The sequence below is a fragment of the Passer domesticus genome, chromosome 35 (assembly GCF_036417665.1).
Source record: "Passer domesticus isolate bPasDom1 chromosome 35, bPasDom1.hap1, whole genome shotgun sequence".
NCBI lineage: Eukaryota > Metazoa > Chordata > Aves > Passeriformes > Passeridae > Passer > Passer domesticus.
Window position 1 is genome coordinate 708255 of NC_087508.1, and position 24527 is coordinate 732781.

The following is a 24527-nucleotide window of genomic DNA, read 5'->3' on the forward strand; positions in this document are numbered from 1 at the left end:
GGGGGGTCCCGGGGGGTCCCGGGGGGGGTCCCGGGGGGTCCCCGGAGGGTGCCGGGGGTCCCGGGGGGGGTTCGGTACCTGCGGGAGCGGCGCGGTCCGGAGCGGGCTCGGAACCGGAACGGGGAAAGGGGCGGGGCCACGGCGGGGCCGGGAGAGGGAGCGGCGGGAACCGCCCGGGGGCGGGACCTGGGGCACGCCCTGGGCGTGGCCAAAGCGGGGGCGTGGCTTAGAACTGTTAGAATAATTCACAGTGGGCGTGGTTAACATTGGGGGCGTGGCCAAAGCATTGAGTGACAGCAGCACCCGCCTGTATCTTCCTATTGGGTGGGCGTGGCCAACAGCGTGAGTGACAGCTCAACTCTCCCCGTATGGGCGTGGCTATGCAGATTATGCATGCATATTGAATGAGTTGTGTTATGACGTCATCGCCGCGCGCCGGGACAAGATGGCGGCGCTGGGGGAATTTTTGGGGTCCCCTCCCTCCCGCCAGGCCCTCCCCCACCCCAGGGGTCCCCGAGCCCCTCACGGGACCCCCGCTGCCCCCCCTCCCCCACATTTGGGGTCCCCGCGAATTTTGGCCTCCCCGCCCCGGTTTTTGGGTTCCCCCCCCCTCCATTCCCCCAAATTTGGGGTCCCCTCCCCCATTCTGGAGTCTCCCCCCTCCTCAATTCCTCCTTCTCCTTCCACCTCCCCTCTCAAATTTTGGGGTCCCCTCCCCAGTTTTAGGTTATGTCCATGTCCCCCCCCCACAAAATCCCATTTTCTGCATTCCAAATCCCTTTTTCTTTGCCCCAAAAATCTCATTTCCCCCATCCCCCCATATTTCTCCCATTTTCTCCCCATTTCCCCCCAATTTTCCCCCATTTTCCCCTCATTTTTCTATTTTTACCCCATTTCCTCCCAATTTCCCCCCCTTTTTCCCATTTCCCCCCCATTCCCCCCATTTTTTCCATTTCCCCCTCATTTCCCCCCCATTTTTCCCCCATTTTTCCCATTTTCCCCCATTTCTCCCCATTTTTTCCCATTCCCCCCCATTCCCCCATTTTTTCTGATTTTTTCCCCACTTCCCCATATTTTTCCCATTTTCCCCCCATTTTTTTCCCATTTCCCCCCCATTTCCTCCATTTTTTCTGATTTTTTCCCCATTTTTCCCGTTTCCCCCCATTTCCCCCCTTTTTTTTCCCCCATTTTCCCCCCATTTTTCCCGTTTTCCCCCATTTCTCCCGATTTTTTCCCATTCCCCCCATTTTTTCCCCATTTTCCCCCCATTTTTTTTCCAATTTTCCCCAATTTTTCCCGTTTTCCCCCATTTCTTTCGGATTTTTTTCCCCGTTTCCCCCCATTTTTCCCATTTTCCCCCCATTTTTTCTGATTTTTTCCCCATTTTTTCCCATTTCTCCCCATTTTTTCCCTATTTTTTCCCATTTTTTCCCCATTTTTCCCGTTTTCCCCCCGTTTCTCCCCATTTTTCCGGTACAAAGGATTTTATTGGTGGCAGAAGCGGCTCCGGGGGGGCCCATGCGGCAGCGGGGGAGGGGAAATTCGGGACAATTCGGGACAATTCGGGGACATTTGGGGACATTAAAGCCACTGTCACGAGCGCGGGGGGGGAGGGGCGTTATTGCTACTGCGGGGGGGGGAGGGGCGGCCAGGAGGGACCCTCGGGACCCCTCCCCCACTTCGGGGCCTCTTTTTGGGGAGGGGGGGGAAAAATTAAAAAAATTTAAAAATTAAAAAAAATCGAGATTTTGGGACCCCCAGAATAATTCCGGGAAGGGGCGTGGCATCGATTCCCGACGTTAATTAATTAATTTAATTAATTAATTGGTTCTGGAGGGAGCAGCCCCAAAAATTGGGGGGGGTGGGATTCCCCAAAAATATTTTTGGGAGTGGGCGTGGCATCGACCCCCCCCCCGCCAAAAATAATCCAGAAATTCCAAAGTGAAAAGCCCCAAAAATTGGGATTTGGGAGCCACAAAACGTTCCGGGAAGGGGCGTGGCCTAAACTCAATTAATTAATTAATTAATTAATCGATTCCAGAGTGAACACCCCCAAAATTTGGGGGGTGGGAGGGGGGCTGTGGTCGCTTATCCCCATCGCTGTTATCGGCAGATTTGGCCCCAAAAATCGGAATTTGGGGGGGTCTGGCCCCTCCCCCACCGCTGTTATCAGCAGATTTGGCCCCAAATTTGGGAAATTTGACCCCAAAATCGGAATTTGGGGGGGATTTACGGGGTCTCACCCCTCCCCCACCGCCGTTCCCGGCAGATTTGGCCCCAAATTCGGGGGAGGGGCCGCGCCCAAGCCCCCCCCCAGTGCGGAAGGTTCCAGAAGGAACAGCCCGGGAGGAGGGGGAGGGGACGGGGGGGACATTGGGGGACGGGGGGGGACATTGGGGGGGGACATTGGGGGGGGTCACATCACGGCTCCCCGCGTGGGGGAGGGGCACCAAGGCACTGGGTGGGGGAGGGGCGGCGGGGTGGGGGAGGGGAGGGGTGGGGGAGGGGTTAGGACTGCATCTCGGCCCGGAGCATCCACGGGAACCAGCAGCAGAACAGCAGCCTGGGGACAGGGACACGGACATGGGGACATGGGGACACCCCCGGGGACATGGACAGGGACATGGGGACATGGGGACACCCCCTGGGGACAGGGGGACACGGGACATGGGGACACAGGACATGGGGACATGGGGACACCCCCCGGGGACAGGGACATGGGGACACCCCCGGGGACATGGACAGGGACAGGGGGGACATGGGGACACGGGACACGGGCACATGGGGACAACCCCGGGGACAGGGGGACATGGGGACATGGGACATGGGGACAGGGGGACACGGGGACACCCCCCGGGGACAGGGACATGGGGACACACCCGGGGACAGGGACATCCCCTGGGGACACGGACATGGGGACATGGGGACACCCCCCGGGGACAGGGACATGGGGACATGGGGACACCCCTCGGGGACAGGGGGACATGGGGACATGGGGACATGGGGACACCCCCAGGGACATGGGGACATGGGGACATGGGGACACCCCCGGGGACAGGGGGACATGGGGACATGGGACATGGGGACATGGGGACACCCCCCGGGGACAGGGGGACACCCCTCGGGGACACGGGGACACGGGGACACCCCCGGGGACAGGGGGACACGGACAGGGGGACATGGGGACACCCCCGGGGACATGGGGACACCCCTTGGGGACATGGGGACACCCCCCAGGGACAGGGACAGGGACATGGGGACACCTCCTGGGGACAGTGACAGTGTGGGGACATGGGGACACGGACAGGGGACATCCCTTGGGGACATGGGGACACCTCCCGGGGACATGGGGACACCCCCTGGGGACAGCATGGGGACACCCCCCTGGGGACATGGGAACACCCCTGGGGACATGGGGACACTTCCCGGGGACATGGGGACACCCCCCTGGGACAGGGACACGGGGACATGGGGACACGGACAGGGACATGGGGACACCCCCGGGGGACAGGGACATGGGACATGGGGACATGGAGACACCCCTGGGGACATGGGGACACCCCTGGGGACAGTGACAGGGACACCCCCTGGGGACAGGGACAGCCTGGGGACAGGGGGACATCCCTCGGGGACATGGGGACATGCCCCCAAGGACAGGGACATCCCCATGGGGACAGGGGACAGGGACACGCCCTGGGGACAGGGACAGTGTGGGGACAGGGACGGGGACATCCCCTGGGGACAGGGACATGGGGATACCCCCTGGGGACAGGGACACTCCCTTGGGACATCCCTTGGGGACACGGGGACACGCCCTGGGACAGGGACAGGGGGACATGGGCAGCCCATGGGGACAGGGACAGGGGACAGGGGGACATCCCCTGAGGACATGGGGCCACCCCCGGGGACAGGGACACTCCCGTGGGGTCAGGGACACCCCCCAGGGACAGGGACACTCCCGTGGGGACAGGGCCACCCCCCAGGGACAGCGTGGGGACAGGGCCACCCCCCGGGGACAGGGCCACCCCTGGGGACAGGGACACCACCACCCCTGGGGACAGGGACACTCCCACGGGGACAGGGCCACCCCCGGGGACAGGGCCACCCCTGGGGACAGGGACACCCCCGGGGACAGGGCCACCCCTGGGGACAGGGACACTCCCACGGGGACAGGGACACCCCCCCGGGGACAGGGCCACCCCCGGGGACAGGGCCACCCCCAGGGACAGGGACACCCCCGGGGACAGGGCCACCCCGCGGTGTCACCGTCGCTGTCCCCACCTGGAGAAGGAGCTCTCGGATGTGATGTCCTTGGGGGTCCGCACGGCCGGGAAGCGCTTGGGCTGTGACACTGCGGGGACACCGGGGGACACGGGGGGGACACAGGGACACGGGGGGACACGGGGACACGGGGGGACACCGGGGGGGACACGGGGACACGGGGGACACAGGTGGACATGGGGACACAGGGACATGAGGGACACCGGGGGGACACGGGGACATGGGGGGACACCGGAGACACCAGGGACATGAGGGGACACCGGGGGGGACACGGGGACACAGGGGACACAGGTGGACATAGGGACATGAGAGGGACATGGGGGGACACCAGGGACACGATGGGACACAGGGACATGGGGGGCATAGGGGACATGGGGGACACATGGGGGACACATGGGGACACAGGGACATGGGAGGGACATGGGGACACGGGGGACATGGGGACATAAAAGTCATGGGACACATGGGGACACAGGGACATGGGGATACGGGGGACAGGGGGACACGGAGGGGACACGGGGGGACATGAGTGGGACAGAGTCATATCACTGTCAACAGCCAATCAGCAGCGAGAACCCTGCCCCACCCACCTGTCAATCACTGCCCTGTCCTGCCCCACCCACCTATCACTGCCCTGCCCACCTGTCAATCACTGCACTGCCCCACCCACCTGTCAATCACTGCCCTGCCCACCTGTCAATCACTGCCCTGCCCCACCCACCTGTCAATCACTGCCCTGCCCACCTGTCAATCACTGTCCTGCCCTGCCCCACCCACCTGTCAATCACTGCCCTGCCCCGCCCCTCACCTGTGACGGGCGGTGCCTTCTTTTCGTTGGTGCCATCCCCGGGCTCCTCCTTGGGACCCCCGACCCTGGGGGGACACAGGGACATGGTGTCACCACAGTGTCCCCTCAGTGTCCCCTGTGACCCCCTGTGACCTCCCTGTGACCCCACTGTCCCCCCACCCCAGTGTCCCTCCTGTGTCCCCTCGTGTCCCCTCCAGGTCCCCCCTGTTCCCCATTGGCCCTCCATGTCCTCACCACGTCCCCCTGTCCTCCCCTGTCCCCTGTGTCCCCCCGTGTCCCCACATATCCCGGTGTCCCCCTGTCCCCACCCTGTCCCCGCACGTCCCCGTGTCCCCCCTGTCCCCCCATATCCCGGTGTCCCCATGTCCCCCATCCCCACTGTGTCCCCCTGTCCCCCCATGTCCCCTCTCTGTCCCTGTCCCCCCCATGTCCCCATGTCCCCTCTTCCCCCCGTCCCTTTGTCCCCCTGTCCCCCCATATCCAGGTGTCCCCCTGTCCCCCCATGTCCCTCCCTGTCCCCCCCCGTCCCCATGTCCCTCATGTCCCCCTGCCTCCCTGTCCCCCCCCCCGTCCCCGTGTCCCTCATGTCCCCCTGCCTCCCTGTCCCCCCCCGTCCCTGTGTCCCCCTGTGTCCCCCCCTGTCCCCTCCCTGTCCCCCCTGTCCCCGTCCCGTGTCCCCCCGGTACCTCTGGACGCGGGAGGGGGGTGCGAAGACGCCGTGCTTGGGGGGGCAGGTGAAGTAGCGCACCCCGAAAACGGAGCCGTCGTGTTTGCCCCCCGCCGAGTCCAGCTCCACCCCGAACCAGTACCCTGGGGACAGCGGGGGACATTGGGGACATCCAGGGGACACCCAGGGGACATTGGGGACATTGGGGACAGCGGGGACATCGGGGGACATTGGGGGTGATGGGGATATTCGGGATATTGGGGACAGCGGGGACATCAGGGGAGACTGGGGACACCCAGGGACATTGGGGACAGCGGGGACATTGGGGGTGATGGGGATATTCAGGATATTGGGGACATTGGGGACACCGGGGACATTGAGAATATTGGGGACAGTGGGGACAGCAGGGACATCAGGGACATCCAGGGGACATTGGGGACATTGGGGGTGATGGGGATATTCGGGATATTGGGGACACTGGGGACAGCGGGGACATCCAGGGGACACCCAGGGGACATTGGGGACATTGGGGGTGATGGGGATATTCGGGATATTGGGGACATAGGGGACACCGGGGACATTGAGAATATTGGGGACAGTGGGGACAGCGGGGACATCCAGGGGACATTGGGGACACTGGGGACAGCAGGGGACATCCAGGGGATATTGGGGACAGCGGGGACATTGGGAATATTGGGGACAGCGGGGACATTGGGAATATTGGGGACAGCGGGGACATTGGGGACGCTGGGGACAGCAGGGACATTGAGGGGACAGCAGGGACATCCAGGGGGACATCAGGGGTGATGGGGACGTTGGGGACATTGGGGACATCGGGGGACATTGGGGTGATGGGGACATTGAAGGGGGGACACAGTGGGGGGACATTGGGAACACCGGGGGGGACGACAGGGAGAGGACAGGGGACACCGGGGGTCTGGGGGGATCCCAACCCATGGGGGTCCCGGGGGGAGGGGTCTCATGGGGTCCCATCCCGAGGGGGTCCCACCCTGGGCAGGGGTCCCATTTAGGGCAGGGGTCCCATTTAGGGCAGGGGTCCCATTTTAGGGTCGGGTTCCCATTTAGGGAAGGGGTCCCATTTAGGGGAGGGGTCCCATTTAGGGTATGTTTCCCCATTTTAGGGTCGGGTTCGCATTTAGGGGAGGGGTCCCACCCTGGGTAGGGGTCCCATTTTAGGGGAGGGGTCCCATTTGGGCAGGGTTCCCATTTAGGGCAGGGGTCCCATTTGGGGCAGGGGTCCCATTTGGGCAGGGTTCCCATTTAGGGCAGGGTTCCCATTTAGGGCAGGGGTCCCATTTTGGGGAGGGGTCCCATTTGGGCAGGGTTCCCATTTAGGGCAGGGGTCCCATTTAGGGCAGGGCTCCCATTTAGGGCAGGGGTCCCATTTTGGGGAGGGGTCTCGTTTAGGGGAGGGGTCTCACCGGGGGCGAAGTCGGTGCGGCCGTAGAAGCGTGCCCGGCCCTGGCGCTGCCCGGCCACCAGCACCGCGTCCCCCGGCGCCACGCGCCGCCCCTCGCGGTCCAGCCACGCCCCCGCGCGCTTCCGCGAGCCTGGGGGCGGGGCCAGTGACCACACCCACCCCGGACACACCCACCATAGCCACACCCACCCCAGCCACGCCCCCGCGCGCTTCCGCGAGCCTGGGGGCGGGGCCAGTGACCACACCCACCCGACACACCCATCATTACCATACCCAGCCACGCCCCCGCGCGCTTCCGCGAGCCTGGGGGCGGGGCCAGTGACCACACCCACACGGACACACCCATTGTGACCACACCCACCCCGGACACACCCACCCAGCCACGCCCCCGCACGCTTCTGCGAGCCTGGGGGCGGGGCCAGTGACCACACCCACCCAGACACACCCACCATAGCCACACCCATCCCTGGGCACGCCCACCCCGACACACCCACCCCAGCCACGCCCACCCCTTGGGGGATTTAGGGGACCCCAGCTTGGGGGGGTGAGGGAAAGGATGACCCCAAAATTAGGGGAGGGGGCAGGGGGGACCCCAGAATTTTGGGGGTGTTCCCTGTATTTTGGGGGGTCCCATTGGATTTTGGGGTCCCCCATGGATTTGAGGGGGTTTCCCTGTATTTTTGGGGGGGGTCCCAGTGGATTTGGGGGGGGTCCTTGTGGATTTTGGGGCTCCCCTCCATTGGGGTGGTCCCCCGTGGATTTGGGGGGATCCCTGTGGATTTTGGGGGTCCCTCTGCATTTGGGGGGGTCCCTGTATTTTGGGGGGTCCCTGAATTTGGGGGGGGTCCCTGAGGATTTTGGGTGGGGGGTCCCTGTGGATTTTGGGATGTCCCCAGTATTTTGGGGGGGGTCCCTGTGGATTTTGGGGCTCCCCTCCATTTTTGGGGGGTCCCTGAATTTGGGGGGGTCCCTGAGGATTTTGGGTGGGGGGGTCCCTGTGGATTTTGGGGTCCCCCTCCATTTTTGGGGGGTTCCTGAATTTGGGGGGGTCCCAGTGGATTTTGGGTGGGGGGTCCCTGTGGATTTTGGGGTCCCCCTCCATTTTTGGGGGGCCCGTACCTCTCTTGTCCTTGCGGGGTTTGTGGGGGGCTCGGGCCGGGGGTCCCGGGGGGCTCGGGGGGGGCGACGGCGCCGGGGGCTGCTCCTCGGCCTTGGAGATGCGCGACACCGAGGCGAAGACCCCTGCGGCCAGTACGGACCAGTATAAACCAGTATGGACCGGTACAAACCAGTATAAACCAGTATGGACTCGTACGGACCAGTATAAACCAGTACGGACCGGTACAGACCGGTATAAACCAGTATGGACCAGTATAAACCAGTATGGACCGGTACAGACCAGTATAAACTGGTACAGACCAGTACGGACCAGTATAAATCAGTATGGACCGGTACGGACCGGTATAAACCAGTACGGACCAGTATAAACCAGTATGGACCGGTACGGACTGGTATAAACCAGTACGGACCAGTATAAACCAGTATAAACCAGTATGGATCAGTACAGACCGGTACGGACCAGTATGGACCAGTATGGACTGGTATGGACCAGTATAAACCAGTATGGACCAGTATGGACCAGCAAGGACCAGTATGGACCAGTACAGACCAGCACAGACCAGTATAAACCAGTACAGACAGTACAGACTGGTACGGACCAGTATGGATCAGTATGGACCAGTATAAACCAGTACGGAGCACTACGGACTGGCATGGACCAGTACAGACCAGTATGGCCCAGTCCGGCCCAGTCCAACCCCCCCTGCCCCCAAAAGGTCCAGGGAAGCCCCCCCAGGGAATCCCCCAAGTCCCAGGGGGGTCCCATGGGAGTCCGGGAGGGTTCTGGGGGAGTCCTGGGGGTCCCAGCCCCACCCCAGGGGTCCAAGGGGGTGTCCCGGGGGGGTCCCGGGGGTCCCGTACCGGTTTTGGGGGGGCAGATGAAGTAGCGGACCCCCCCCACGCTGCCGTCGTTCTTCCCCTCGGGCTCGTCCAGCTCCACGCCGGCCCACTGCCCGCTGGCAAAGGCCGTGGTGCCGCAGAACCGGAGCGTGCCCACCTGGGACAGGGACCCCAAACATCACCCCAAATACCCAAAAAATACCCCAAAAAAACCCCAAAAAAAACCCCAAAAAATACCCCAAAAAAACCCCAAAAAATCCCAAACCCCAAAAACCCCAAATCTGAAATCCTCCCTGCAATCCCAGCCAGGGCCGTGGTGCCGCAGAACCTGAGCGTGCCCACCTGGGACAGGGACCCAAAAACATCACCCCAAATACCCCAGAAACCCCCCAAAAAAACCCCAAAAAATACCCCCCAAAAAACCCCCAAAAATACCCCCCAAAAATACCCCCAAAAAATCCTAATCCCAAATCCTCCCTGCAATCCCAGCCAGGGCCGTGGTGCCGCAGAACCGGAGCGTGCCCACCTGGGACAGGGACACCTGGGGTGGCACAGGGTGGGTTTGGGGTGACACAGGTACCACAGGTAACACGGGTGACACAGGTGACACACCTTGCCTCACCATGTCCCCCAGGTACAGCAGCAAGAGGGTGACAAAGGGGGGGACGTGCGGCGGGTTTGGGGTGACACAGGGCGGGTTTAGGGTTACATGGGTCACACAGGTGACACTGGGGGGACATTGGGGTCCCACCTTTCCGCTGTCCAGGCGCACCCTGTCCCCCAGCTGCAGCCCCAGGCACAGCAGCATGAGGGTCCCGGGCAGGGTGTCGTAGTTGGGCAGGGTGACACGGGGCAGGTTTGGGGTGACACAGGGCAGGTTTAGGGTTACACGGGTGACACAGGTGACACACCTTTCCGCTGTCCAGGCGCACCCTGTCCCCCAGCTGCAGCCCCAGGCACAGCAGCATCAGGGTCCTGGGCAGGCTGTCGTAGTTGGGCAGGGTGACACGGGGTGGGTTTAGGGTGACACAGGTGACATTGGGGTCACACAGGTGACACAGGTGACACGGGTGACACACCTTTCCGCTGTCCAGGCGCACCCTGTCCCCCAGCTGCAGCCCCAGGCACAGCAGCATCAGGGTCCCGGGCAGGTTGTCGTAGTTGGGCAGGGTGACACGGGGCAGGTTTGGGGTGACACGGGGTGACACGGGGTGTGTTTAGGGTTACATGGGTGACACGGGTGACACAGGTGACATTGGTGACACACCTTTCCGCTGTCCAGGCGCACCCTGTCCCCGAGCTGCAGCCCCAGGCACAGCAGCATCAGGGTCCCGGGCAGGGTGTCGTAGTTGGGCAGGGTGACGCGCGGCAGGTTTGGGGTGACACGGGGTGGGTTTAGGGTGACACAGGTGACACAGGTGACACGGGTGACACACCTTTCCGCTGTCCAGGCGCACCCTGTCCCCGAGCTGCAGCCCCAGGCACAGCAGCATCAGGGTCCCGGGCAGGTTGTCGTAGTTGGGCAGGGTGACGCGCGGCAGGCTGCAGCTCAGCGGCACCGCGTCCAGCAGCAGCCGCCGCAGCTCCCGCGCCGCCTCGGCCGCCTCGGCGCGGTCCAGCGCCATGTCCGTGGGGTCCGGCACCACCTCGGCCGCCACCTGGCCCTTGCTGTTCTGGGGGGACAACGGGGGGCGTCCCTCGGGGGGCCACGGGGGGACACAGGTGGCCCCAGGTGGCCTCGCGGCTCCTCAGAGGAACCCAAGGAAGTTTCGGGTCCCCAGAGGTTTTGGTGCCACCAAAACTGCTCAGGAACCTCCACTGTGTCCCCAAAACCCCCCCACTGTGTCCCCAGGACCCCCAAAACTGCTCAGGACCCCCATCCAGTGGCCACAGGTGGCCCTTGGTGGCCTCGCGGTTCCTCAGAGGAACCCAGGGTTGTTCCGGGTCTCCAGAGGTTTTGGTGGCACCAAAACTGCTCAGGAACCCCCCACTGTGTCCCCAGGACCCCCCAGAAACCCCCTTTGTGTCCCCAGGAGCCCCAAACCCCCTCAGACCACCCCCATCCAGTGGCCACAGGTGGCCAAAGGTGGCCCTTGGTGGCCCCGTGGCTCCTCAGAGGAACCCAAGGAAGTTTCGGGTCCCCAGAGGTTTTGATGGCACCAAAACTGCTCAGGAACCCCCACTGTGTCCCCAGGACCCCCCCAAAACCCCCACTGTGTCCCCAGGAGCCCCCAAACCCGCATCTCCCTCTACTCCCCCAAAATCCCTGACCCATCCCAAAGTCCCCACAATCCCCAAATCCCCCCAATCCCCCAAAATCTCTGATCCATCCCAAAATCCCCAAAATTCCCCCCAAATCCCTGTTCCATCCCAAATCCCCCAAATTCCCCCAAATCCCTGATCCATCCCAAAATCCCCAAATCCCCGATCCATCCCAAAATCCCCCCAAAATTCCCAAATTCCTCCAAATCCCTGATCCATCCCCAAATCCCCAAATCCCCGAGCCCCCCCGGAGCCCCCAGACCCAAATAACTCCCCCAGGACCCCCCCCGTACCCTGAGGGCGGGGTCGGCGCCATGCTCCAGCAGGCAGCGCACCGCCCCCAGCCCCAAATACCCCAAAATCCCCCCAAAATCCCAAATCCCCCCAAAATCCCAAATCCCCCCAAAATCCCCCAAATCCCCCCAAAATCCCCCAAATTCCCCCAAATCCAGCAGGCAGCGCACCGCCCCCAGCCCCAAATACCCCAAAATCCCCTCAAAATCCCCAAATACCCCAAAATCCCCCAAATTCCCCCAAATCCCCGAGCCCCCCCGAAGCCCCCAGACCCAAATAAGGCCCCGTACCCTGAGGGCGGGGTCGGCGCCGTGCTCCAGCAGGCAGCGCACCGCCCCCAGCCCCAAATACCCCAAAATCCCCCCAAAATCCCTGATCCATCCCAAATCCCCGAGCCCCCCCGAAGCCCCCAGACCCAAATAAGGCCCCGTACCCTGAGGGCGGGGTCGGCGCCGTGCTCCAGCAGGCAGCGCACCGCCCCCAGCCCCAAATACCCCAAAATCCCCCCAAAATCCCCAAATCCCCCCAAAATCCCTGATCCATCCCAAATCCCCGAGCCCCCCCGAAGCCCCCAGACCCAAATAAGGCCCCGTACCCTGAGGGCGGGGTCGGCGCCGTGCTCCAGCAGGCAGCGCACCGCCCCCAGGCACAGGTTGGAGGCCGCGATGTGCAGCGCGGTGCCGTGGCTGAAATCGCTGCAGGTCGAGTGCAGCACTGCGGGGAACGCGGGGGAAACTGAGGCACGGGGGGGGGCCCAAAATCGGGGGAGGGGTCGTGGATGCAGGGGGGACCCGAAAAAGGTAGCGGGATTCCAAAAACCCCGGGGGAAACTGAGGAACGGCAAGAGGGAAAGCTCAGAAATACCGAAAGCAGAGGGGGAAACTGAGGCACAGGGCACGGGGGGACCCCAAAACCAGCAAATGTGGGGGGGGAAACTGAGGCACGGGGACCCCAGAAATCAGGGGAGGGGTCGTGGATGCAGGGGGGGTCGTAAAAAGCAAAGGGGACCCGAAAAACCCCGGGGGAAACTGAGGCACGGCAAGGGGGAAAGCTCAGAAGCACCGAAAGCAGAGAGGGAAACTGAGGCACGGGGCACGGGGGGACCCCAAAACCACGGGGGACTCCAAAACCCGATTGGATCCCAAAAACGCGAGGGGAAACTGAGGCACGGGGCACGGGGGACCCCAGAAACAGGGGGGGACCCCAAAACCACCAAATGTAGGGGGGAAACTGAGGCACGGCCACGTGAGGGGTCATTCCCGATCTGGGGGGGCCAGTCCGGGTTTGGGGGGTCACTCCGGGTTTCGGGGTCCCCCTCACTCACGCCGGGGGGCGGCGGCCCGCAGCAGGGTGTGGATGAGCTCGGGGGGTCCCTGACCCTCACTGGGGGTTTTGGGGGGCTCAGTCCCGATCTGGGGGGTCAATCCCAATTTCGGGGTCCCCTTCACTGACCTCGGGGGGCGGCGGCCCGCAGCAGGGTGCGGATGAGCTCGGGCATGTCGAAAGGGGGGTCCCCAGCTCTCAGTGGAGGTTTTGGGGTGTCCCTGTCGCTATGGGGGGCTCAGTCCCGATCTGGGGGGTCAATCCCGATTTTGGGGTCCCCCTCACTCACCCCGGGGGGCGGCGGCCCGCAGCAGGGTGTGGATGAGCTCGGGGGGGATCCGGGTGTGGATGAGCTCGGGGGGGATCCCTGACCCTCACTGGGGGTTTTGGGGTGTCCCTGTCGCTATGGGGGGCTCAGTCCCGATTTGGGGCGCTCACTCCGGGTTTGGGGGGTCAATCCCGATTTCGGGGTCCCCCTCACTCACCCCGGGGGGCGGCGGCCCTGAGCAGGGTGCGGATGAGCTCGGGCACGTCGAAGTAGGCGGCGTAGTGCAGCGCGTTCATGTGCGTCCAGCGGCTGCGCAGCCCCGCGTCCCCGCCCAGCGCCAGCAGCCGCTGGGACAGACGGACAGCGGCCGCGGGGTCACCTGCGGACAGACGGACATTGGGGAAACCCCGCTGGGACAGACGGACAGCGGCCGCGGGGTCACCTGCGGACAGACGGACATTGGGGACACCCCGCTGGGACAGACGGACAGCGGCCGCGGGGTCACCTGTGGGACAGACGGACATGGACAGGGAAACCCCGCTGGGACAGACGGACAGCGGCCGCGGGGTCACCTGCGGACAGACGGACATGGACAGGGAAACCCCGCTGGGACAGACGGACAGCGGCCGCGGGGTCACCTGTGGGACAGACGGACATTGGGGAAACCCCGCTGGGACAGACGGACAGCGGCCGCGGGGTCACCTGCGGACAGACGGACATTGGGGAAACCCCGCTGGGACAGACGGACAGCGGCCGCGGGGTCACCTGTGGGACAGACGGACATGGACAGGGAAACCCCGCTGGGACAGACGGACAGCGGCCGCGGGGTCACCTGCGGACAGACGGACATTGGGGAAACCCCGCTGGGACAGACGGACAGCGGCCGCGGGGTCACCTGCGGGACAGACGGACATTGACAGGGAAACCCCGCTGGGACAGACGGACAGCGGCCGCGGGGTCACCTGCGGGACAGACGGACATTGACAGGGAAACCCCGCTGGGACAGACGGACAGCGGCCGCGGGGTCACCTGCGGACAGACGGACATTGACAGGGAAACCCCGCTGGGACAGACGGACAGCGGCCGCGGGGTCACCTGCGGGACAGACGGACATTGACAGGGACACCCCGCTGGGACAGACGGACAGCGGCCGCGGGGTCACCTGCGGGACAGACGGACATTGACAGGGAAACCCCGCTGGGACAGACGGACAGCGGCCGCGGGGTCACCTGCGGACAGACGGACATTGGGGAAACCCCGCTGGGACAGACGGACAGCGGCCGCGGGGTCACCTGTGGGACAGACGGACATGGACAGGGAAACCCCGCTGGGACAGACGGACAGCGGCCGCGGGGTCACCTGCGGACAGACGGACATTGGGGAAACCCCGCTGGGACAGACGGACAGCGGCCGCGGGGTCACCTGCGGGACAGACGGACATTGACAGGGAAACCCTGCTGGGACAGACGGACAGCGGCCGCGGGGTCACCTGCGGGACAGACGGACATTGACAGGGAAACCCCGCTGGGACAGACGGACAGCGGCCGCGGGGTCACCTGCGGACAGACGGACATTGACAGGGAAACCCCGCTGGGACAGACGGACAGCGGCCGCGGGGGTCACCTGCGGACAGACGGACATTGGGGAAACCCCGCTGGGACAGACGGACAGCGGCCGCGGGGTCACCTGTGGGACAGACGGACATTGACAGGGACACCCCGCTGGGACAGACGGACACCACTGGGGACACTGGGGACAATGGGGACATTGGGGACACCCCGCTGGGACAGACGGACAGCAGCCGCGGGGTCACCTGCAGACAGACGGACATTGAGGACACTGGGGACACTGAGGACACCTTGGTGGCACTTTGGGGACACTCCGGGGACACCTTGGGGACAGGGTGGCCCTGTCCCTGTCCCTGTCCCCCACACCGTGGACACTGGGGTTACAGAGAGCCAGGACAGGGGGACACTGGGGACACTTTAGGGACAGACACCTTGGTGGCACTCTGGGGACACCTCGGGGACAGTCTGGGGACAGGGCTGTCCCTGTCCCTGTCCCCGTCACCCACCCACGCCGTGGGCGCCGGCCTTGCAGGCGTAGTGCAGCAGCGTCATGTCCGTCAGTCCGTCCCTGTCGTCCACGTGGCACCCGCGGCGCAGGATCTGCGGGGACACCGCGGTGTCACCCGTGTCACCCGTGCCACCAGGGACACCCAGGGACACCGGGGACACCCCAGGGACACGGGGACACCCAGCTGTCACCCGTGTCACCAGGGACACCCCAGGGACACCCCAGGGACAGGGGGACACCGCGGTGTCACCAGTGTCACCAGGAACACCAGGGACACGGGGACACCCGGTGACACCCTGGGGACACTGGGGACATCCCTCAGGACACCCCCAAACTCCCCCACCTCCCCCCAGGACCCCCCAGACTCCCTCAGATCCCCCCCAAACCCCACCCAGGACCCCCCAAAATCCCTCACAACCCCCCCCAGGACCCCCCAAACTCCCTCAAACCCCTCTAGGATCACCCTATGACCCCCCAAATCCCCTCAGATCGCCCCCAAACCCCCTCAGATCATCCCCAGGACCCCCCAAATCCCCTCAGATCCCCCCCAAACCCCCCTCATACTCCCTCCAAACCCCCTCATAACCCCCCAAACCCTCCCCAGGACCCCCCAAACTCCCTCATAACCCCCCCATCACTCTCCAAATTCCCTCATGCTCCCCCCAAACCCCCTCAGATCCCCCAAACCTCCCCCAGGACCCCCAAAACTCTCTCATAACCCCTCCAACCCTCCCCAGGACCCCCTCAAACCCCCTCGTAACCCCCCCAAATCCCCTCATAACCCCCCCAGGACCCCCTCAAACCCATCTAGGATCACCCTATGATCCCTCAGATCCCCCCCAGGACCCCCCAAACTGCCTCAGATCCCCCCCAGGACCCCCCAAAGCCCCCCAAACCCCCTCTAATCCCTCCCAAACCCCACCCAGGACCCCCCAAACTCCCTCATAACTGCCCCAAACCCCCTCATAACCCCTCCAAACCTCCTCATAACCCCTCCAAACTCCCTCATACTCCCCCAAACCCCCTCTGATCACCCCCAAACTCCCCCAGGACCCCCCAAACTCCCTCATAACCCCCTCTGATCCCTCCCAGGACCCCCCAAACTCCCTCAGATCCCCCCCAGGACCCCCCAAACCCCCTCAGATCCCTCCCAAACCCTCCCCAGGACCCCCCAAACCCCCTCATAACCCCTCCAACCCTCCCCAGGACCCCTCAAACCCCCTCGTAACCCCCCCAAACCCCCTCATAACCCCCCCATGACCCCCCAAACCGCCTCAGATCCCCCCCAGGACCCCCCAAACCCCCTCAGATCCCCCCCAGGACCCCCCAAACCCTCTCAGATCCCCCCCAGGACCCCCCAAACCCCCTCATAACCCCCTCAGATCCCCCCCAAACCACCTCAGATCCCCCCCAGGACCCCCCAAACCCCCTCAGATCCCCCCCAGGACCCCCCAAACTCCCTCAGATGCCCCCCAGGACCCCCCAAACCCCCCCGAGCGCACCTCGTTGCCGATGATGTCCACGCTGTGCTGCACCTGCGGCACCCACTGGCGCAGGATGGCGAAGAGCTGCGGCACCGAGGTGCGCGGGTCCAGCAGGATCTCCCGGCACGCCGCGTCGTTGGGGTCGAAGAAGGTGAAGGCTGGGGGGGGGACACGGGGGGGACACCGGGGGGACACCGGGGGGGCACCCCAAAAACGTTCAGCCCAGGAGCAGTGAGGAAAGAACCCCCCCGGAGCCATTCTGGGCAATTTTGGGGGGCCCTTTGTGCCCTGGGGGGGTCCCTGTGCCCTGGGAGGGGTCGTTGTCACCTGGAGGGGATCGTTGTCACCTGGGGGGTCCCTTTTTGGGGGTCCCTGTCACCTGGGGGGGTCCCTGTCCCTTGGAGGAGTCACACCCCCAAAATGCTCAGACACAGAGCAGTGAGGAAAGAGCCACCCCAGAGCCATTCTGGGCAATTTTGGGGGGGTCCTTTGTGCCCTGGGGGGGGTCTCTGTGCCCTCAGAGGGGTCGTTGTCACCTGGGGGGTCCCTTTTTGGGGGTCCCTGTCACCTGGGGGGGTCCCTGTGCCTTGGGGGGTCCCTGTCACTTGGGGGGAGTCACACCCACAAAATGCTCAGACCCGGAGCAGTGAGGAAAGAACCCCCCCGGAGCCATTCTGGGCAATTTTGGGGGGGTCCTTTGTGCCCTGGGGGGGTCTCTGTGCCCTGGGAGGGGTCGTTGTCACCTGGGGGAGTCGTTGTCACCTGGGGGGGATCGTTGTCACCTGGGGGGGGTTCCTTTTTGGGGGTTCCTGTCCCTTGGGGGGGGTCACACCCCCAAAATGTTCAGCCCCGAGAAGTGAGGAAAGACCACCCCAAATTAATTTTGGGCAATTTTGGGGGGTCCCCAGGGGCTCCTTTGTGCCCTGGGGGAGTCGTTGTCACATGGGGGTCCCTTTTTGGGGGTCCCTTGTCACCTGGGGGGGTCCCTGTGACTTGGGGAGTCCCTGTCCCTTGGAGGAGTCACATCCCCAAAATGCTCAGACACAGAGCAGTGAAGTAAGACCCCCCCCCAGAGCAATTTTGGGCAAATTTGGGGGGGTCCTTTGTGCCCTGGGGGGGGGTCTCTGTGCCCTCAGAGGGGTCGTTGTCACCTGGGGGGTCCCTTTTTGAGGGTCCCTGTCCCTTGGGGGGGGTCACACCCCCAAACGTTCAGCCCAGGAGCAGTGAAGACCCCCCCCAGAGCCATTCTGGGCAAATTTGGGGGGGTCCTTTGTGCCCTGGGGGGGTCCCTGTGCCCTGGGAGGAGTCGTTGTCACCTGGGGGGGGTCCCTTTTTGGGGGTTCAATGTCGCCTGGGGGGTTGCTGTCCCTTGGGGGGGGTCACACTCCCAAAATGTTCAGACCCACAGCAGTAAGGAAAGAACCACCCCCAAATTAATTCTGGGCAATTTTGGGGGGTCCTTTATCCCTGGGGGGGTCTCTGTGCCTGGGGTGGTCGTTGTCACCTGAGGGGTCCCTTTTTGGGGGGTCCCTGTCACCTGGGGGGTCCCTGTCACTTGGGGGGGTCACAACCCCAAAATGCTCAGCCCAGGAGGAGTGAGGAAAGAAACCCCCCGGAGCCATTTTGGGCAATTTTGGGGGGTCCCCAGGGGGTCCTTTGTGCCCTGGGGGGGTCGTTGTCACCTGAGGGGTCCCTTTTTGGGGGGTCCCTTTTTGGGGGGGTTCTCCATCCCCTGTGTGGGTTCCCCATCCCCGGAGGGGGTCCCTGTCCCTATGGGGGTCCCTTTTTGGGGGTTCCCCACCCCCTTTTTGGGGGTTCCCCACCCCCGGGGTTCCCCATTTTTGGGGTTCCCCATCCCCTTTTTGGGGGTTCCCCACCCTCGGGACTCCCATTTTGTGGGTTCCCATTCCCTGTGGGGTTCCCCACCCTCGGGGTTCCCATTTTTGGGGATCTCCACCCCCGGGGTTCCCCGATTTTGGGGGGGCCCCATCCCCTTTTTGGAGGTTTCCCACCCCCATCCCCTTTGGGGTTCCCCATCCCTTCTTCTGGGGTTCCCCACCCCCAGGGGTCCCCGTTTTTGGGGTTCCCCATTTTGGGGTTCCCCATTTTGGGGTTCCCTGTTTTTGGGGTCCCCCACCCCCGGGGTTCCCCGTTTTAGGTGTTCCCCGTTTTTGGGGTTCCCCACCCCCGGGGTTCCCCGTTTTAGGGGTTCCCCGTTTTTGGGGTTCCCCGTCCCCGGGGAGTTCCCCTTTTTGGGGTTCCCCATCCCGGGGGGTTCCCCATTTTGGGGGTCCCCCATCCCCTTTTTGGAGGTTCCCCACCCCCATCCTCTTTGGGGTTCCCTCACCCCCTTTTTGGGGTTCCCCGTTTTTGGGGCTCCCCACCCCCGGGGGGTTCCCCGTTTTTGGGGATCCCCACCCCCGGGGAGTTCCCCGTTTTTGGGGTTCCCCGTTTTTGGGGTTCCCCGTCCCGGGGCATTCCCCATTTTGGGGAGGGGTCTCACCGTAGTCCTTGGGCAGGGGGGCGGGGGCGGCGGGATGAACCATCGGCTTCTTGCGCCGCTCCACCACCGGGCTGGGGGGGTCGGGGGGCGGCGCCCCCCCCGCCGGGGGGTCCCCCCCGCGCTCCTTGGTCATGGCGAGGCCTGGGGGGAGGGGCACGGGGGGCTTTGGGGGGGCTGGACCCCCCCCTGGGGTGAGGGGAGTGAGGGGAGGGGGATCGGGATGGGGAGGGGGCTCCGGAATGGGGAGGGGGCTCCGGGGTGGGGAGGGGGCTCCGGGATGGGGAGGGGGGATCGGGATGGGGAGGGGCAGGGGGCTTTGGGGGGGCTGGACCCCCCCCTGGGGTGAGGGGAGGGGGATTGGGATGGGGAGGGGGCTCCGGGAATGGGGAGGGGGATCGGGATGGGGAGGGGGCTCCGGAATGGGGAGGGGGATCGGGATGGGGAGGGGATAGCGGAATTGGGGAGGGGGCTCTGGGAATGGGGAGGGGGAAATTGGGATGGGGAGGGGAGATCGGGAATGGGGAGGGGGCTCCGGAATGAACGGGGCCCAGCCCGGGGGTCCCCGGGAATGGGGAGGGGGCTCCGGGATTGGGGAGGGGGCCCCGGGAATGGGGAGGGGGCTCCGGGATTGGGGAGGGGTCCCCGGGAATGGGGAGGGGTCCCCGGGATTGGGGAGGGGGCTCCGGGATTGGGGAGGGGTCCCCGGGAATGGGGAGGGGTCCCCGGGATGGGGAGGGGTCCCCGGGATGGGGAGGGGTCCCCGGGATGCGGGGCAGGACCGGGATGCTGGGAGGGACCGGGATGGGGATGGCGGCTCCGGGATGAACGGGGCCCAGCCCGGGGGTCCCGGGGATGGGGAGGGGTCCCGGGGGTTGGGGAGGGGTCCCCGGCAATGCCGATGCGCCCCCGAGAATGGGGAGGGGGCTGCGGGATGCGCCCCCCGCCCTCGGCCGGGCCGGGCCCGAGGGATGCGCAGGGAGCGCGGCCGGGGATGGCGGGGCCGGGCGGGGCCGGGACCGGCGCTAAAACCCCGGGGGACACCGGGACCGAGCCCCCCGCGCCCCCCGGGGGGGACCGGCAGCGACCCCTCCCCAAATGCCAGCCCTGCCCCCCCTCCGGTACCTGCGGCTCCGCGGGATGGGCCCGGCGCAGTGCGCGTGCGCGGCCGCCAGGGGGCGGGGCCGAGAGGGGCGGGGCCTGGGCAGGGGGCGGGGCTAAGGGGGGCTTGGGGGGGCTATGGGGGGAGATGTGGGGGGGCTTGGGGGGGCTATAGGGAGAAATGGGGGGCTCTGGGGGGTTATGGGGGGCTACAGGGGGGCTTGGGGGGGTATGGGCAGCTATAGAGGGGCTCTAGGGGAGCTTGGGGGGGCTATGGGAGCTATAGGGGAGCTTGGGGGGGCTATGGGAGCTATAGGGGGGCTTGGGGGGGCTACGGGAGCTATAGGGGGGCTTGGGGGGCTATAGGGGGAGATATGGGGGGGGCTACAGGGGGAGATATAAGGGAGCTTTGGGGGCTATAGGGAGAAATGTGGGGGCTTTGGGGGTTTATGGGGGGATTTGGGGGGCTATAGGGGCTGTGGGGGGCCAGGGGGAACATGGGGGGTGTGGGGTCTATAGGGGCTATAGGGGATGGGGTGTGTAGGGGGTTATAGGGGCTATGGGGAACACAGGGGATGTGGGGGGCTATAGGGTCCGTAGGGGGCTATAGGGGCTGTGGGAGATAATGGGGGGTGTGGGGTCTATGGGGGCTGTGGAGTCCATAGGGACTATAGGGGATGCGCGGGGTATGGGGGCTGTGGGGGGCCAGGGGGAATATGGGGGGTGTGGGGGATGTGGGGAATATGGGGGGCTACCGGGGCTGTGGGGGCTATGGGGGGAATGGGGAGTATTGGGGATGAGGGGCTATAGGGGCTATAGGGGTTGTGGGGGCTATAGGGGATGTGGGGGGTTTTGGGGGGCATGGGGGCTATAGGGGCTGTGGGGGCCAGGGGGAATATGGGGGCTGTGGGGTCTATAGGGGCTATAGGGGTTGTGGGGGCTATAGGGGATGTGGGGGGTTTTGGGGGGCATGGGGGCTACAGGGGCTGTGGGGGGCCAGGGGGAATATGGGGGCTGTGGGGGCTATGGGGGATGTGGGGTCTATAGGGGCTATAGGGGCTGTGGGGGATGTGGGGGTTATAGGGGCTGTGGGGGTAATGGGGGATGAGGGGGCTATAGGGGCTATAGGGGTTGTGGGGGCTATAAGGGCTTTAGGGGTTGTGGGGGGTTTTGGGGGGCATGGGGGCTATAGGGGCTGTGGGGGCCAGGGGGAATATGGGGGCTGTGGGGTCTATAGGGGTTATAGGGGCTGTGGGGGCTATGGGGGATGTGGGGGGTTTTGGGGGGCATGGGGGCTATGGGGGATGTGGGGGTAATGGGGGATGTGGGGTCTATAGGGGCTATAGGGGCTGTGGGGTCTGTAGGGGCTCTAGGGCATGTGGGGGGTTTTGGGGGGCATGGGGGCTACAGGGGCTGTGGGGGGCCAGGGGGAATATGGGGGCTGTGGGGGCTATGGGGGATGTGGGGTCTATAGGGGCTATAGGGGCTGTGGGGGCTATAAGGGCTTTAGGGGATGTGGGGGGTTTTGGGGGGCATGGGGGCTATAGGGGCTGTGGGGGCTATGGGGGCTATAGGGGCTGTGGGGGTAATGGGGGATGTGGGGTCTATAGGGGCTATAGGGGCTGTGGGGGCTATAAGGGCTTTAGGGGTTGTGGGGGGTTTTGGGGGGCATGGGGGCTATAGGGGCTGTGGGGGCCAGGGGGAATATGGGGGCTGTGGGGTCTATAGGGGTTATAGGGGCTGTGGGGGCTATGGGGGATGTGGGGGGTTTTGGGGGGCATGGGGGCTACAGGGGCTGTGGGGGGCCAGGGGGAATATGGGGGCTGTGGGGGCTATGGGGGATGTGGGGTCTATAGGGGCTATAGGGGCTGTGGGGGATGTGGGGGTTATAGGGGCTGTGGGGGTAATGGGGGATGTGGGGTCTATAGGGGCTATAGGGGCTGTGGGGGTGTGGGGGGTATGGGGCCTATGGGGGCTATAGGGGAGTAGAGGGAGAACGGGCATGTGAGGGCTGTAATCCTCCGAGGGGATTTGGGATCCTCTCAGGGGCATTTGGGATCCTCTCAAGGGGATTTTGAATTCTTTCAAGGGGATTTGGGATCATTTCAGGGAGATTTTGGATCCTCTCAGGGGGATTTGGGATCCTCTCAAGGGGATTTTGAATTCTTTCAAGGGGATTTTGGATCATTGCAGGGAGATTTGGGATCCTCTCAAGGGGGTTTGGATCCTTTCAAGGGGATTTGGGATCATTTCAAGGGGATTTGGGATCATTTCAGGGGATTTGGACCCCTCTGAGGGGATTTGGGATCCTCTCAAGGGGGTTTGGATCCTTTCAAGGGGATTTGGGATCATTTCAAGGGGATTTGGGATCATTGCAGGGAGATTTGGGATCCTCTCAAGGGGGTTTGGATCCTTTCAAGGGGATTTGGGATCATTTCAGGGGATTTGGGATCATTTCAAGGGGATTTGGGATCATTTCAGGGGATTTGGGATCATTTCAGGGGATTTGGGATCATTTCAGGGGATTTAGACCCCTCCGAGGGGATTTGGGATCCTCTCAAGGGGATTTTGAATTCTTTCAAGGGGATTTGGGATCATTTCAGGGAGATTTTGGATCCTCTCAGGGGGATTTGGGATCCTCTCAAGGGGATTTGGGATCCTCTCAGGGGGATTTGGGATCCTCTCAGGGGGATTTGGACCCCTCCGAGAGGATTTGGGATCTTCTCAAGGGGATTTTGAATTCTTTGAAGGGAATTTTGGATCCTTTCAAGGGAATTTTGGATCCTTTCAAGGGGATTTTGGGATCCTCTCAAGTTCATTTGAGATCCTTTTGAGGGGGTTTGAACCCTCGCAAGGAGTTTTGGATCCTCTCAAGGGGATTTGGGATCCCTCCAGGGGGATTTTGGGTCCTTTCAAGGGGATTTTGGACCCATCCAAGGCACTTTCAGACCCTTCCCAGGGGATTTTGGGTCCATCTTGAGGAATTTTGGGCCAAGGGACTTCAGCTCCTTCTGAGGCGGCTCCGGATCTCCCCAAGGGGCTTGGAGCTCTCCCAAGAGGGTCTCGAGCCCTTCCCAGGGGATTTGGGATCCTCCTGGGGGGATTTGGGCTCCATCCAAGGGGATTTGGGCTCCATCCAAGGGCATTTGGGGGCAATTCAAGGGGATTTGGGGTCAATTCAAGGGGATTTGGGGTCATCAAAGGGGATTTGGGGTCAATTCAAGGGGATTTGGGGTCACCCGAGGGGGTTTTGGGGTCCTCCGGGGGGGTTTCGGGTCCATCCGAATTAATTTTGGGTCATTCCGAGGTGATTGTGGGTCGTTCCAAGGTAATTTTGAAATTATTTTGGTCATTCCAAGGTGATTTTGGGTCATTCCGAATTGATTTGGGGTCATTCTGAGTTGATTTTGGGTCGTTCCGAAGCGATTTTTGTCATTCCGAAATTATTTTGGGTCATTCCTAATTGATTTTGGGTCATTCCCAGGTGATTTTGGGTCGTTCCGAGGTGATTTTGGGTCATTCCGAAATGATTTTGGGTCATTCCGAGGTGATTTTGGGTCATTCCGAATTAATTTTGGGTCTTTCAGAATTTATTTTGGGTCATTCCGAGGTGATTTTGGGTCATTCCGAGGTAATTTTGGGTCATTCCGAGGTGATTTTGGGTCATTCCGAGGTAATTTTGGGTCATTCCGAGGTGATTTTGGGTCATTCCGAGGTAATTTTGGGTCATTCCGAGGTGATTTTGGGTCATTCCGAGACGTTTCGGACCCGTCCGACGCTCTCGGTTGGGGGCGGGACCAGCGGAGGCGCTCCGCTCTCCTATTGGCTGAGCGGCGCGGCTGACAGAGGCGCTCCGCTCTCCTATTGGCTGAGCGGCTCGACTAACGGAGGCGCTCCGCTCTCCTATTGGCTGCGCGGCGCTGATTGGCAGGTCGCTCTGCCACTGGAACTGGTCCCAGTGCCAAACTGGGAGGGGCTCAGAGTGGTCCAGGCCCCCCCAACGACCCCTCTGGGTCCCCCCATAAACCCCAGAGCTCCCCAAGAGGGAGTTCGGGGGAGCTCA

The 24527-nt window shown here is 63.7% G+C and overlaps 1 protein-coding gene across 1 annotated transcript; it reads right to left on the minus strand.

Annotated features, from left to right (window-relative positions):
• Nucleotides 1–1463: 1463 nt before the first annotated feature.
• Nucleotides 1464–20556, minus strand: CLIP3 (CAP-Gly domain containing linker protein 3). Its single transcript, XM_064402192.1, has 14 exons — nt 20489–20556; nt 19367–19507; nt 16882–17021; nt 15378–15471; nt 13521–13682; nt 12308–12426; nt 10593–10829; nt 9178–9313; nt 8317–8439; nt 7199–7327; nt 5776–5899; nt 5090–5154; nt 4282–4351; nt 1464–2563 (listed from the first exon to the last, which is right to left on the minus strand). Exons 2-14 carry the CDS (start codon nt 19497–19499, stop codon nt 2509–2511), a joined length of 1587 nt encoding a protein of 528 aa, XP_064258262.1. The 5' UTR covers nt 19500–19507; nt 20489–20556; the 3' UTR covers nt 1464–2508.
• Between the last annotated feature and the right edge of the window lie 3971 nt (nt 20557–24527).